Source organism: Gavialis gangeticus, unplaced genomic scaffold (genome assembly GCF_001723915.1).
Source record: "Gavialis gangeticus isolate Ggan-Ray unplaced genomic scaffold, GavGan_comp1, whole genome shotgun sequence".
NCBI lineage: Eukaryota > Metazoa > Chordata > Crocodylia > Gavialidae > Gavialis > Gavialis gangeticus.
Genome location: NW_017729019.1, coordinates 3,907,633 through 3,922,488, shown reverse-complemented (window position 1 = coordinate 3,922,488; position 14,856 = coordinate 3,907,633). Strand labels below are relative to the sequence as shown.

The following is a 14,856-nucleotide window of genomic DNA, read 5'->3' as shown; positions in this document are numbered from 1 at the left end:
AAGAGGATGGAGCTGGACTGTTCTCAGTGGTGGCAGATTAAGACGCAATGGTCTTAAGGTGCAGCAGGGGAGGTTTAGATTGGATATTAGGAAAATCTCTCTCTCTAGGAGGGTGGCGAAGCACTGCAACAGGTTACATAGAGAGGTGGTGGAAACTCCATTCTTGGAGGACTTTAAGGCCTGGCTTGACAAAGCCCTGGCTGGAATGATCTAGTTGGGGATGGTCCTGCTTTGAACAGAGCTCCAGGCAGGGGCTCATGTCTCATCAGCTGCATGCAGGGCTTTCAGCCATCACCACGTCCTCAGAGCACTTCACGTAGGGATCCATCCACCCACACAGGAATGGGGGAACCTTGTATTTATAGCATGTCTATGACCCTGGTACCTGGTTGCTATGGCCTGAAATGCAGGATGCTTCACAGGTCTCCCCAGGGAACCACCCCTCCCCTAATCTAAGTGGAGCTGCTGTACACAACCCTAACTCCCTAGCTAGCTGCTTCACATGGAAGCGTGGGGAGCCCACAAACTGAAATGGGGTAAAGCCTCCAGCACTCCCAGCCTGCCCCAGACTAGGATGTCCACAACATCCAGTGGCAGCCTGAGCCCAGATGATCCCAGGACCTCATAGATTTCCTAGATGTTAGGGCTGGAAGGGACCTCGAAGATCAAGTCCAGCTCCCTGCCCCAGGGGCAGGAAGTCAGCTAGGGTCAAAGGACCCCAGCAAGGTAAGCCTCCAAGCGTTTCTTGAATGAGTCCAGAGTAGGTGCCTGCACCACACCTGGAGAGAGTCTATTCCAGGTCCTGGGGGCTCAGACAGTAAAGAAATGTTTTCTTATGTCCAGCTTAAAATGGTCTTGTAGGAGTTTATGACCACTGGTCCTTGCTTTTCCTAGTGGCGCTCTGGTGAACAGACGCTCTCCCAGATCCTGATGTACACCCCTTGTGTACTTATAAGCAGCAGCCAGGTCCCCCCTGAGCCTGCGCTCTTCCAGACTGAAGCGTCCCATGGCTCTCAGCCTCTCTTTGTAAGGCCTGTTTTCCTGCCCTCTGATCATGTGCGTGGCTCTCATCTGGACTCTCTCAAGCTTCTCCACATCCTTCTTGAATTGAGGAACCCAGAATTGGATGCAGTACTCCAGCTGCGGCCTCACCAAGACCAACTACAGCGGAAGGACGACATCCTGGGATTTACGTGAGAAGCATCTATGGATGCAAGCCATGGTTTTGTTTGCTTTAACAGCTGCAACATCGCATTCGTGGCTCATGTTCATCTTGTGGTCAATCATGACCCCCAAGTCTCTTTCAGCAGTGATGCTAGCAAGCGTAGCACTGTCAAGCCTATAAGTATGCTGCGGGCATACTCCCCGAGGTGGAGTACCTTACATTTATCGGTATTGAACATCATCAGGTTTGCATCTGCCCACTTACTAAGCTTATCCAAGCCAGCCTGGACCACTAGCCTGTCCCCAGGTATGGACACTATGCCCCAAAGTTTATACTTCCTGCACTGCTGAACTGTCTCCTCTGAGCCCTCTGCAGCTTCACCCGCCTCCTGTTTCTCCTGGATGTTTTGTTTCTTGAGCCCTCTCACCAAGACACCCAGCTGGGGAGTAAAGCCCAGTCCGCACCCAGTGCCTCAGAGCACCCTTGCTCTCCCGTATGGCTACGCCATGATGTGGGCCAAAAAGGAATACCCAGCTCCCTCCTCATATCCCCTTGCTTTGAGGAAAGGTTGTATGAAACAATGCCCTGCTGAGGCTTCCCCCATGCACCACGTCTGCTCCAACCACTAGGATTGTCCTTGATTCACAGCCTTTTGCCCACAAGTGGATGGCACCAGGGATGCTCTGACTGGGGAGGTGCCGCCTGCTGCCCCTCCAAGCGCTGGCACTGCTTCCCCATGCCAATGGGTTCTGCCTCCGCTCCATTCCTCTGAGGTCCCTTAACACATAGTCTCTTGGCTGCCCTGCCCTGTTGTTACCTCCGTGAAGTGGACATCCTGTGTGGCAGCCAGGCCAAAGCCCTGCTGAGTACTTTCGTGCTCCAGGAGCCGAGCAGAGAGCTGGTAGGCCACCTTGATGTCACTGCCAAAGTAGCCGTCTGTGTGCTGGGTGGCATTGTGCAGCTGCAAGGCCACCTGCTGAGACTGCCCTGTGTCCAGGAATGACTCATTCCTCAGCAGCCGCTCTGCCTGTGGGCCAAGCAACACGCAGCTCAGTGCCAAGGCTGAGCACCGTGCCTCAGCCCCTTGGCAGCCGGGGGTGGGGAGAGGGAGCTTGGCAGAGAGGCTGGGGGCCCATTGGGGTTAGGGCTGAGGCTGCCTACATTTGGAAATACCACTGAGTGGCATCTCGCAGTGTGCACTGCTCCCAGGTACAGCCACAGGGACCACATCTTCTTCCTTCTTGTGCCCTTACACCCTTCCAGGGAGCTACTGAATAAGAGCCCCATCACCCCAGAGCACCCTGATCATGGCAGCACTGCACAGCCTGGCTCTTCTACCAGGCTGTGCCATGACATGGGTTACTAAGGGGGACCACCAAAGCCCTTCCCCACTGATGTGAGATGCAGCCCATGGAGCATGCACTGCTCCTTCTCTCTCTGAACCAAGGTGTAACTGGTTGAGGCCAGAGTTCCCAGCAGGCACCGCTCCATCCGATTCCGAGTGCCATAGCTGGGCCTCTCTTATCCAGTCACAGCACTGAATGCTGGTGGTTGTAAGTCTCCATAGTCCCCACCTCTATATGAATGAGAAGCACAGGTATAACCTGACAGCGCAGTCCCTGTCTAGGCTGGGTTTTGGGGTCCCTAAATCTGGGGCTGAGATCTGTCTCCAACAGGGAAGACACCACTTACAAAGCTCTTGAGCTCGGCAAAGGTCAGCGAGGTGCAGTTGAAGAGGTTGGGAGCCAGCCAGCCTTTGTGCTCATCACAGTGCCGCACAGCTGTCCCTGGAAGGGAGGAGAGAGAGGTCACCGTGGAGAATATCATGCCCTCACAACAGCCCTGCCAGATGTTGCCAGGCTCACGTGGTGCCAGGCTACTGCCTCTCTGAGCATACAGCAGCATTAGCATGGCACAGAGGCAGTAAACCAAGCCAGCACCATACTGCAACGCTTCAGCTGTCCTGGCCACCAGGAGCCCTGCATATGCAGAAAGGCCTGGAGTGTCACACTATGACTGTGGCCCCTGTGTACAGCACAGTGGTGCAGCACCCACCCTAGCACCACTTCCTCATGGCACAGCAGCACACAGTTACCAAAAGATCCTTTGGGGCAAGGTGCTGCAGCTGGAAGGCCAAAGCGGGTACGGGGCCACCAGATGTTGGCTTCTATGGCACGAGGGCAGCTGTCATAGTTCACTGAAAGGCAAAGAGGCAGCATCAGTGTGGTGGCCGGGGCCACACTGCTTTGAGAAACCCAGGGACACATTGAGCAATATGAAGGCTCACAGGTTGGGAGCAGCCCCATCTAGTCATGCCTTCAGGAAAGCCACAGCTGGAGTATCCCAATCACAGCTCCCACAGCGATACTGGCCTGCCGAGGTGCAGGCAGACATTAAGATCCCATATGGGAGTCTGAGTTACAAGGGATGGAGGGGACAGGAGACCACCCAGAGCAATGGAGAAGCCCAGAGCTCCAAGGCTCAACAGCAGAACTTGGGGTGGAACATTTCTATGTTCCAGGGCCCACCCCACCAAGGCCCTTGCTGGCATTCGCCACTTCTGGGCTAGGTGTACCTCTCTGCATCCAAAGAGCTCCATGCAACTTATCCTCCATGGCAGGGGAGGTGGAGGGCAGGAGGCTACTTTGCTATACCCAAAGAGCAAGGATACATGTGGGGCGGGGGAGGGGGGGACCAGAGCCAGCCCAGGGGCCACATCTCCTACTGCCACTAGACACTTCCGTCTTCCAATCCCAGCAAAATGGACAAAGCCATCCAACTAGGAAGAGGCGTTCAGTCCTCCTGACTCTTCACAGCCCTGTTTGCTGCTGAGATCCATCTCCTGCTTCCCCTACATCACAAATGGTGCTTGTGCTCCAATACGCGCCCCCCGCCTCTGGGGCTGTGCCAACCTTCACAGCCGTTGGTGGTAACCTCAGCAAAGGGGTTATCGCAGTGGTCACAGCGGCGCCCGATGACACCCGGCTTGCACTGGCACTGGCCCGTTTCCATGTCACAAAGACGTGACAATGAGCCTGTGGGGTAGCAATCACACAGCAGGCAGGAGTTGCTGTCCAGTGGGCGGTAGTGATTTTCCTGGGGGCACAAGGAAACACAGGACATCAGCCCCAGGACAAAGGGAGGGCAAAGAGAAGTGGGAACTGCATATCTCATCTACAGATCAAGTACAGCACAGGTGACAACAGGGAAAGGTATCCTTGCTCCCCCCTGTCCTGAGGACCTCTCTCTGAGGAGAAGGGAATTCAGTTAACCCTCACCCAACCAGTCCTTGGCCCTATACCTGAGGTTGCTGATGAAGGTCTCTATTTGGAAACAGAGGAGTGACAGGGACTTACTGGATCACTGAGTCTAGCCCCCTGGTATTCCTGAGACAGCCACATCCCTCAATCCTATTTACAGACCCATCAAGCTCTGTGTTCAAAGTAACGTTTGCCCACAAGGCTCTTGGGAGGCTGTTCCAGAACCTCACCCCACACGTGGCTAGAAGCCTAATTTCTGGTCCAAATGTATTCATGGCCAATTTATATACATTGTTCTTGTTCCAATATTGTCCTGGACCTTAAAGAGCTCCTCTCCATCCCTGGCATTATTTCTAATGTATAGAAATCAGTCCTTATCCCCCCTCAGCTTTTGTGTTGCCAAGCTGAACACACCATGTGCTTCCAGTCTTCTCTTGCGTGTCTGGCCTTTGTCACTCTCATCAACCCAGAAGTCCTTCTTGGCACTTCCTGCAATCTGAATTTATGTTTCTTGAAGTGGGGTGACACAAACTGTACCCTATACTCCAGATGAAGTTTTACGAGGTCCTGTACAATGGTGCTAATATGTCCCTCCATCTGCTGCATAGATCCTCCCTGATCCAGTCTGAGATTATATTTGCCTCTCACAGCTGCATCACATGGGTAGTTCACACTCCATCCCAAGCCCTCCCTCCCTCTCTCACTCCCATCTGCTGAGTTCCTGGTGTGGAACAGAAATCCCTGTTCTCAGTTTCTCAGCACCCAGGGAGAGTGCAGCCAATACACGCAGCACAACCAGAGCAAGATGGGAGACAGGGAGGCCCTGGACCCTGCAGTGCTGTATTCCCATCCCAGTCCCCTCCTCCCATGCTTACCATCTATTGGCATATCCCCAACCCACTCCCACTCTCCAGCCCTCACGCTTACCTTGCAGCGACACTCCCCAGTAGTTTTGTTACAGTCCGAATCAAAGCCTTTGCTGATGTCACAGTTGCAGGGGCCACACATGGGGTGCCCCCACCATCCCCGTGGGCATGGCTGGTCAATCCTACCACAGAGCAGACATCACCATCATTACATATAGATACAGGCACCACATTGCTCCACATGCCAACCCTGTACACACCCAGCCCTGCACACCCAGCCCACTCAGAGACATGGTACTCACCACACTGACACCAACTCTCCAGACACATGGCACATGCATGGGCTGACTACATGGGTGTGCATGCTCCGCTTCCCCAGACTGCCCTGCACATTTCTTTCACATTCTCTCTTGCATGCCCCTTGCAGGTTCATTGCGCACATACATACAGCACATGCAAATGCCCCTGCCCCCATACACGCTTGGTGACTCACTTGTTTTCACAGTAGGGCCCGAAATAGTTGTGGGGGCACTCGCACGTGTAGCCATGTGAGGAGCTGGGCTTGCGGGTGCACACAGACTGGTGCTCACAGGGATTGAGGGAGCATACGTTCACACAGTTATCTCCATAGTAACCTGGAGCAGAAAGAAGGATGCTGCCGGGGTTTCTGTCACCCTTGTTCCCAGCTACATCAGCCCCAGGTCACCCCCACATCACTGGGAACAGGTAAAATGTAGTGCTTGCAGCCAAAGAGATGGGGTACAAGTAAGATGCCTGGTCTCTGACAGAACTACTTTATGGGGGGGAAGAGCAGGCTTAGACTGAGATGAAGCAAAATGGATGCTTTCCCCATCCAAAGCCAGAGACTCATGCTTCCCTGCACTCCCAGGGTTGGCTGGATGGGATAGGACCAGCTAAACCTAAGCAGCCTGGGTGCCATGGTCCCATTTGGGTAGGGGGCGCAAGGGAGGGGTGTCCTTCCTGACCCCGCAGGTGGGGTTCGACCAGAACCCATGTACAGGAATCCCCAGTAAGCCAGGAGTTTGTGTCCCTGTGCTCCTCCTAGCATGTCTGGCCCTTCCCTCACCTGGGTCGCAGCTGCAGGAGTAGCTGTCCCAGTCATCACTGCAGTAGCTGTTGTCTGGGCAGGGGTTTGAGTCGCACGGGTCCGGGATGCTGCAGCCACGCTCCATGTTCACCCTCTCAGCCTGGTTCACATTCAGGGCCACAGCACTAGCCGATGTCTCCCCGATCCGCACACCCTGCAAGGGCACAAGGACCAAGGAATCCCTTGCCCAGCTGAGCTGAGGTTCCCCCTCCCCGATCAAAGCAGCCTGGGGTTCCCATTGTGTAATCCAGCCAGCAAAGGAGCTGGGATAGCACTGCCTATGGGTTAGCGTATAGAACTGGGACCCAGGAACCTTGGGTACTAGTCCTGTGTCTTCTGCTGAACTGCTGTGCGATTCTGGGATGATTCCCCATTTCTAAACACAGGCACTATAATAAGGACACTGCCCAGCCCCTTGCAGACCTCCCTGTCCCAGCCAACTAGCTCATTGTGTCTCTTTGGGACTCTGACCAGGACTTGAACCCCAACATGACCCCCCAGAGACCATCCTCCAATACCTGCATGCAGCCACGGAAGCCCTGATGCACCTCGCCCAACTCGCCTGCTACACCACCCACGCTCAGGTTACGCAGCTTCAGCCCATGCAGCTCACAGCTGATGTCCTCCACCACCTGTGGGAGAGACGCAGCAGCAGATGAGCACCTGGTGGGTTCATCTGATTCATCTCTACACTGTGAGAAACCATCTGTGGTTGTGGTTCCTGCATCAGAGGGGCCCCCAGGCTGGAAGAGCATGGGCACTATGGGTCAGACTCCAGACAAATTATAAAGTCATAGAGAAGTAGGACTGGGAGGGACCTCAGGAGGCCATTTAGTCCAAATTCCTGCTCGAGGCAGGGTCATTCTGTCTACACCATCTTGGACAAACGTTTGTCTAACTTGTTCTTAACAACTCTGGGAACAACCCTCCCACCTATGTACCAGGCACAAAGCTCAAGACCTCACAAATGCACCTTAATTTGTCACAAGTAAAGCAGGGGGGTGAGGGCACTGTCAATGTCCTGCTGCTGCAAGGACAGGAAGCAGTTTGTTAAAATACGTTTGAGAGATCCAAGGAAGTGGAACTTGTCTCCCTCTACAAAGGAAGGCAATAATTACCACAGTCCATGCTGCTCTGAGGGTGGAGTAAAATTGAAGTGCACTGCTAAAGATTTTTTTTGATCAATACTGATGGCCGATTATTAGCTGTATTGGCCAATACTAATCCAATTGCCAATAGAATCAATGAGTCGGAAGGGACCTAGACAGATCATCGAGTCCAACCCCCTGCCAGGGGCAGAAATGAGCACTGGGGGTGGGAGGGGTCATAAGACCCCAGGAAGGTGCCTGTCCAGTCACCTCCAATATGCAGCCCGGCAGCTTGGAGAGCAACATCCAGCAAGTCTGCAGGGAGGAAGGGGCGTGGGGGAGGGAAGGGGCGTAAGTGGGGGAGATTGAGGCCCCCACGATGAGGGAGAGCATGATGCTGGGGCAGGCGCTGCCCAGCCGGGGCAGGCGCTGCCCAGCCAGGGCAGAGCAGGGAGCAGGACAGAGCAGGGTGTCCAGGGGGGGGGAGAGAAGGGGGACATGGCTTCTGCCACTGTGCGTGCCTCTGGGGGAGGCATGTGCCCTCCGGATTTATGTGCACGGTGAGGGCGGGCTGCCTGCTGAGGGATCGGGGCCAGGGGCTGTGCTGGTCTCTTCCTGAGATGGTGACTGGGCTGGGGCTGTGCTCAGAACAGGGGCAGGGCAGGTGGCAGTAGTGCTGGAAGGGGGGGCTATGGAGTGGGCTACAGCTACCCCAAAATTCGCTGTAGCCGCCCCGTAGTCTCCCCCTCCCAGCACTGCTGCCACCCACCCCACCCCTGCTCGCAACTCCAGCCCAGCCCCCCGGTGGGAAGAAGCCATTAGAGCCACCAGTCCTGAGCTCACAGTGGGCAGCCTGCCCTCACCCCGTGCACAAATCCGGGGGACGCATACCCCCTATGCCTGTCCTGGGGGTGCATGCAGTGGCAGGAGCCACTCTCCCTCCCCACCCAGAAAAGCTGCCTGTGGCTTCATCCTGCACCCTGCTCCACCCTGCCTGGGCAGCACCTGCGACTGTCCCAGCCCCACTCCCTCCTTCACTGTGGGGGCCTCCATCTGCCGCCCACGCCCCTTCCCCCAAACAGACTTACTGGCCAGTCGCTGCTCTCCAAGCTGCTGGGCTGCACTCCTGGCTGCGTGCATACTCCAGCTGCGCACATGCGCACATCATTTATTGATGACATTATCGGCTATACCGGCCAAAAAAAAGTCGATTGCCAATAATCTCAATTTTCCTTTTTTCAGTGCCAATGCAATATGGACCGATATATTGGTGCACTTCTAGGTAAAACTCTTTCCTGATCCTGAATGTGGGGATTGGTCTGACCCTGAGCAGAGGGGCAACACCCTCTATAATAAGGAACCTCTTGGGTTTTTAAGCCCCAGCAGAAGCAATGGCACCTCCCAGTCAAAATCCTCAGTCTTGGCTGCAGCTAACACCCAGTACTTCTGAGAAAAGTAAAAAAGTCCCGGACAGTAGCAGCAACAGGACGGGATAATATTCGTTCCCAGCCACACATGGTGACCAGCAAAGCACAGAAGCATAGGATAACCAGACATCCTCCACTCAGCACCGCAACTTGGGGACAGCAAACACACCTCTGGGCAGAGCAAGGCAGAAAGCCCGAGGCTGGAATGGGAAGGTGCTGTGTGGAGGTCTGGGCGTCTCTCGTACTCTCAATCCTACTGTCATCAGCACTAAAATGAATGCTCAATTTTTAAGCAACCAAAACCAGTCAAACATAACAGCAACAACCCCATGCCTGCTCTCTCCTATTGCTTCTTCCCCACTCTGCTCCTTTATGATTGGCTCCAAAACTAGTTCACCCTGCCCTGCCCCACCCTATCCCGCACCTGGTGGAGGCCATAGTCCAAGGCCATGACAGCCAGACACCTGGACTCCTGACTGTCCTTGCTGCTCCGTAGCTCCAGCTGCAAATGGTGCCAGTCACCGTCATTCACCTTCACCTGGTGCAGCCGCAGCATCGAGACACGGCTACTGGCCCGGTGGAAGCTCATCAACAGGTTGCCTTCATTCAGCTGGAGATGAGAGAAGGACAGGCCTAGGTGAGAACAGGACTCCCAACCTCTTCGGTGGGATTGAGGGGGTGGGGATTAGGCCACATGTGTACTGTGGTCTGGTCCATGAAGACACTGGCAGACGGACAGATACTGCATCCTGGTATCCCCAGCTGGGATTCCCAGATGCTGCAACACATTCTGGCCGGGAGGTGGCACTTAAAGACAGCGCACCACCATGTCACCCAGCGGCCAGACAGAGGCTGGGGCACCTGGGAAAAGGCCTAGTGGGGCCCACCTGCACTGATCCTAAGATGGGCTGGGGAATCCACAGGGCAGCTGCTCAGAGGCTGACAGGGACACATGGGGAATGTGTGGGGCCACTTTTCTCATCACCTGCGCAGGGAAGTCCAGAGCAGGCGCAGAATTTCCATCATAGAAAGGAATCTGCTCTCTCTTGCTGTTGCAAATCACCCAGAGCAGTATCCAGGCCCTGCACTCTGCTGGGAGCTAGCACCCAAGCACAGCGCTGCTTGACTGGCCTGGGTGATGCCAGGAAAGGGAGGCAATTGTGCTCCCTTAGACAAGGGGTGTGGATCTTACTCCCCACCCTGGGCAACAAAACACACCCCTTCCATCCTCCCATGGAGCTCTTGCAGCCACCAGAGAAGCCCCTGCAGGCAGGGTGATTCCTGCCCATCCTCTCTACACAGTAGTGCTCCCCCATTACACCTACCTGCAGGGCGATGGTGGACAGTTGTCCAGCGATGGCTCTCAGGAGGATGCCACTGGCCTGGCGGGTGCGGAACATGAGCCCAATATGCCAGGGCAGTGTGATGGTGATGGCCAGGTTGCTCCAAGCCACTAGGCTGTTTCCTAGGAAGCGCTGGGGACTTGCCATCTCTGCCAGGCACAAAGAAATACCATGAGCCCGGGGGGGGGGTTGGCTCCTGCCCTGAATGGACTCCAGAAGGGCATGACCTTGGGAGCCACATAGGGCTCTGGGTGAACTGCAGGCTTGTTTGGGGTCTGATCCCACAGGCCACAGTACCCTACTCACATCAATTCCCAGAGCTGGGGGCAACATCTCCACCAGGGCGAGTGGGGATCTCACTGTGACACATTAGCCTTTCACTCTGCCTAGCATAAGAATCACCCCCTCCCTCCACCCTCCAACAAAGCAAAAGCCAGCAGCAGCTGGAGAGAAAGCTGGTTTTGGGAGGGGGGCAGAGGGGTGACAGCCCCTGCCATCCCTCTCCCTCCCCAAGCAAGGAGCCAGTTTTAACTACATTACAATTTGTCCTTTTTTCCCCCTCCCTAATTCTCCACTCCAGAAAAATGACATTCTGGGAAAGACAATTCCAAACCTGTCAGAGCCCTTTGGCTTCCCAATTAGAAACAATTTTTTGTTTAGAAATTGTTTAATTTTTTTTCAAATAAACCAGAAATAAGAGGAAAATGTGCAACACCTTTTTTCAACAAAAAAGCATATTTTTTTGGCGTGGGGGGGGTACTCTTCCATCAGCTGGAAAGGTCTGAGAAGTGTTGGGTTCTGCTCACCCACACGTTTTGGTTTTTAATATTTTGGGATGCCCCTCACTATCCCAGCTCCTGCACTTCCCTCAGCATCAGTCTAGAAGGGCTCTGCTGGGGGCACAGATCCCAGGGGCAATCAGCTCCTGTCTTCATTCACGGGACCCCTGGTATCTTCTCCACTGACCCAGATTCAGGCCTCCTTGGTCCAAAGCGTGGGAGGCAGCAACACCTACCTTGCTTGCAGGTCTTGCCTCCAAAGCCCAGGGGGCACTCACAGCTGAACGAGTCCCACTGGTTGACGCAGGTGCCACCGTTGTGGCAGGTGTTGCTGTCACAGACATTCTTCTTGGCAGAGCAGCCTGGGGGAGTCCAGAAACAGCTGGGATGAACCATGGGGTGGTGGGGAGTGATTGGTGGGGATCAACTCCTGGAGCTAAGGAGCAGCAGAACAGCAAGGGAGGGCCCTTCCCAATGCCTGTACCAGCTGACATGGGGCACAAGTGCACTCACCTGTAGTGCTGGCCCTGGGTATAGCAGAGCCTCCCCTGCCCACTGTAGGCAGCTGATACCGCATGCCTGCCCAATGCATCCAGTGCCCACAGCCTGGCACTATGCATCCACCTCTGCCTCCTGACAGTGTCATGTGCTATGCCCCTAGCCCATGCACCACCCTGTTTCAACCCCAGCTAGGGCTTGTCATCCACTGCATTGGTTCCCATGGCCACACAGCAGGCCAAGCCTGAGCAATCCCTACCTGGCGCAGTGCCGTTGTTAGCAATGAAATCAGCCATGTCCACCTCCTGGTTGTCAATCAGCAGGTTCCGCATGCAGCCCACGAACTGCCGGTTGCGCACAGGGAAGCTCTCGGGCAGGTTGGGGATGCCGCCCAGGAGCAGGGGGCCTGTCAGGTCCAGGGACCTAGGAAGGGGAGACAGTACTGAAGAGACAGGGCCCCCACCCCATATTGCCATCTTGAGCCACTGACGAGATACCCTCCCCTCCACCACATACAGCTGAGCTAGCAGGGAGCTGTGAGTCGGGAGTAAGGGGCACCCAGAGATGCCTGTCTTGCTTTGAAAACTTGCTTCCAGGCACCCTGCAGCGCCTGGTCCACCACCCCTCTGAAACCCCAATTCAGTCTTACTTCTTGGTGCCCGACTGAGTTCCCTGGGCCGAGCATGAATAGTTGCCGAGGACCGAGCCAAACTTCAGAGCCACAGAAGTGTCACAGTCGTCCACAGTCACCACAGCAACCTTCTGCTCCGAGGGACCCTGGGGCACCCCTGATTTCCCAATGATGGGCTGTGGAGAGAAGACCAGAGACCCATAACTAATGCAGTGGTGCAGATGAAACGCAGGATCCTGCCATGAGTAGGTGTTGTGGCCAAATGCATTGTGCACAGCCAGCATTTCCCTGTCCTCAGTGACTTTGGCGCTGTCCCTGAATGGGAGATTGTCCCAGGGAGGAGCCGCTGGTACTGCTCCAAAGGCAATTTTTAGCTGCCAGCACCCAACAGCTGGGATTGAGTGGAAGAAGACAAGGTAGGGGCCAGCCCATGGCCTGCAAGCATGGGGGCGAGGGCTCTGCACTTTGGCACTTTGTTTTTAACATGTTTATAATCAAGGTTTTTAAAAGTCTGTCCATCTCTATACACTCACCCCATCCCTCCATCTGTCCCCATCTTCTCCCTCCCTTGCTCCCTCTCTCTGGTCTGTCCTATCCCCCACCAGCCCTTACCCCAGTGTTTTACAATGTAATTCCTCTTTTGTCTGTGCCCATCAGTCACTGTGAGAGCCAGGACCCTTGTCCAAACTGGTGTGGCAGGAAGCAAGACACTAGACCACAAGGACTTGAGACCTGAACTGGTGCCACGGAAGGCAGGTACTGGGCAAGACAGGCCCAACGATCTAGTTTGGTGTTGCCTTATGGTAGTTGCAGGGCCTTCCTGGGGCTGTGTCTGCCCAGCTCTCCCTTGGCACCATCACCCTACAGGAGCACTGGGGTAACCCCACTTCAGGCCACAAGGCTGTGAGGAAACATTGTCCCCTTACACCTCTCTGGTGCTCAAGCCCCAGCTGCCCCTTTGCCACAGCCCACAACTCCCACCATCCCCTGGCCACATCAGCATAAAGCTCTGCAGCAAACTGAGAACGAAGGGGATGTGAAGTAATACAATCAGAGGACCATGGACATTGCCCTAGTTCTGGCAGGGAACCTAGTGCTGTGTTCAGCCAGAGATGTGATGGGTCACACTGAACCTCGGTCCACGGTTATTGCCCCACTTCCTCCTGTCCTCCTAGCTTGACAGCCAGGTACTGGACAATGGCTGACCAGCAGCTGCCGGTGTGCCCTCCCCTGCCTCTGCTCACCTTGTTGTAGTACTGCAGCTGGACTGTGTGCCACTGCCCATCGCTCACACCTCCTGGGATGAATGGGGACACCGCAGTGGTCGATTCCCCTGCCGGAAGGATGGAGGGGATGATGGTTACCAAGGAGGGGCCTTTAGAAAGAGACTACATCAACCACGAAAACCAGCACCCTTTCAGCTGAGGTACCCAAAGCAAACCGTGGGTTTCAGGGCTGAGCTGCTGCTCCGTGGCAGAAGACAGAGTCTCAGAGCTCCCTGCCAAGTGAGCAGGGAGAAAAGAGCTGAGAGTATGGGGTGCATAGGGAGTGTAGGGAGCTCTGGGCTCAGAAGGTAAAAGCAGCCAGGGGGTAAAGGAAGCTGGGAAATGGGAAGAAAAGGCAGGGAGCTGGGAACCAGCAGAAACTCCACAGCCAGGGGCAGAAGGGGAAGGTGGGAACTGGCGTCAAGGGGCACTGAGGTCCAGAGGGGTAGAGGGGAGCTGGCGCTGGGGTAACAGGGCCAGAGCACTCCATACCTGCTGAGAAGGTGAGCTGGATCTGCTCATGGACAATCTCCAGGGCCACAAAATCGTGCTTCTCATTGAAACGCCCATTGTAGAGGAGCAGACCGTTCTGCTCCTTTGTGGCGAACCTGTGTGAGGGACGGAGGAGCGTGAGTGCCCCCATTGTCTGCCTCTCCCATCATCATGTGGGCTTCCCCACCTGGCATGGCCTGCGAGACTAGGATTGAGCAGCAGCAGCAGGTCTATGCATGGAGGGACTCCCAAATGGGGATAGTAGGAGGCCATGGGGTGGAGCTGAAGGACATGAGCAGAGACCAAGGAAGGAATGGGACTAGGAATGAAGCTTCTGACCAGCACTGCCTCTCTCACCATATCTCACTAGGGAATGAGGAGCATGAGAAGGTACTAACACCCTCCTGCCCTCCTCCTGAGTCATGGATAACACCACAAAACAGAGCCATGAGGCACCATGCTGAAGGCAGTGGGAAGGGGGTATCTCACTGGGGGGCTGTTCAGGACCAAATTCCAAACAGGTCACTTTTTCTGATCATTTCAGCAAGGATTTTCTTTCCTTCCTGCTCTACACATGTCTGTGCTGTGCCGCATGCATGAGATGGCTGCATTTCAGTCCTGGCCAAACAGTCTTGGCTGTACACAGCCTGCAAAAGAGCAGCAGCTCAGATGGGGGAAGTGGACTGTAGTGGCAGCAGCAAGGGTGTGGGGGGCAAATTTGTGGCATGCCTGCCAAGAAGGTTGGCCCCCACTGGACTAGAGTATTTACTTTCCCCCTCCAATTGCTTATTAGCTTCCAAGCTTGAAGTAGTTTTTTTTGAGACATTTCAGCAGATAGCGTGTGAGTGTTCGGTATCCAATTATCAAAGACTACCACGTTATCCAAGCTCTTAGGGACTAGTATATTCTAAATGAGTGAATTCACCCAGTCCTG

The 14,856-nt window shown here is 55.0% G+C and overlaps 1 protein-coding gene across 1 annotated transcript in view; it reads right to left on the bottom strand.

The window, feature by feature from the left end:
• Positions 1–14,856, bottom strand: part of CELSR2 (cadherin EGF LAG seven-pass G-type receptor 2) — a gene marked incomplete at its 5' end in the record, with an annotated part of 103,259 nt that overhangs the window by 15,933 nt on the left and 72,470 nt on the right. Inside the window, 15 exons of the mRNA XM_019513727.1 lie at positions 1,983–2,192; positions 2,858–2,952; positions 3,261–3,362; positions 4,078–4,261; positions 5,353–5,473; positions 5,785–5,926; positions 6,379–6,553; positions 6,918–7,031; positions 9,339–9,524; positions 10,240–10,406; positions 11,273–11,398; positions 11,794–11,957; positions 12,184–12,341; positions 13,410–13,498; positions 13,923–14,038. Of these exons, the coding sequence (XP_019369272.1) occupies positions 1,983–2,192; positions 2,858–2,952; positions 3,261–3,362; positions 4,078–4,261; positions 5,353–5,473; positions 5,785–5,926; positions 6,379–6,553; positions 6,918–7,031; positions 9,339–9,524; positions 10,240–10,406; positions 11,273–11,398; positions 11,794–11,957; positions 12,184–12,341; positions 13,410–13,498; positions 13,923–14,038 (2,149 nt within the window). The remainder of the gene's footprint in view (positions 1–1,982; positions 2,193–2,857; positions 2,953–3,260; positions 3,363–4,077; positions 4,262–5,352; positions 5,474–5,784; positions 5,927–6,378; positions 6,554–6,917; positions 7,032–9,338; positions 9,525–10,239; positions 10,407–11,272; positions 11,399–11,793; positions 11,958–12,183; positions 12,342–13,409; positions 13,499–13,922; positions 14,039–14,856) is intronic.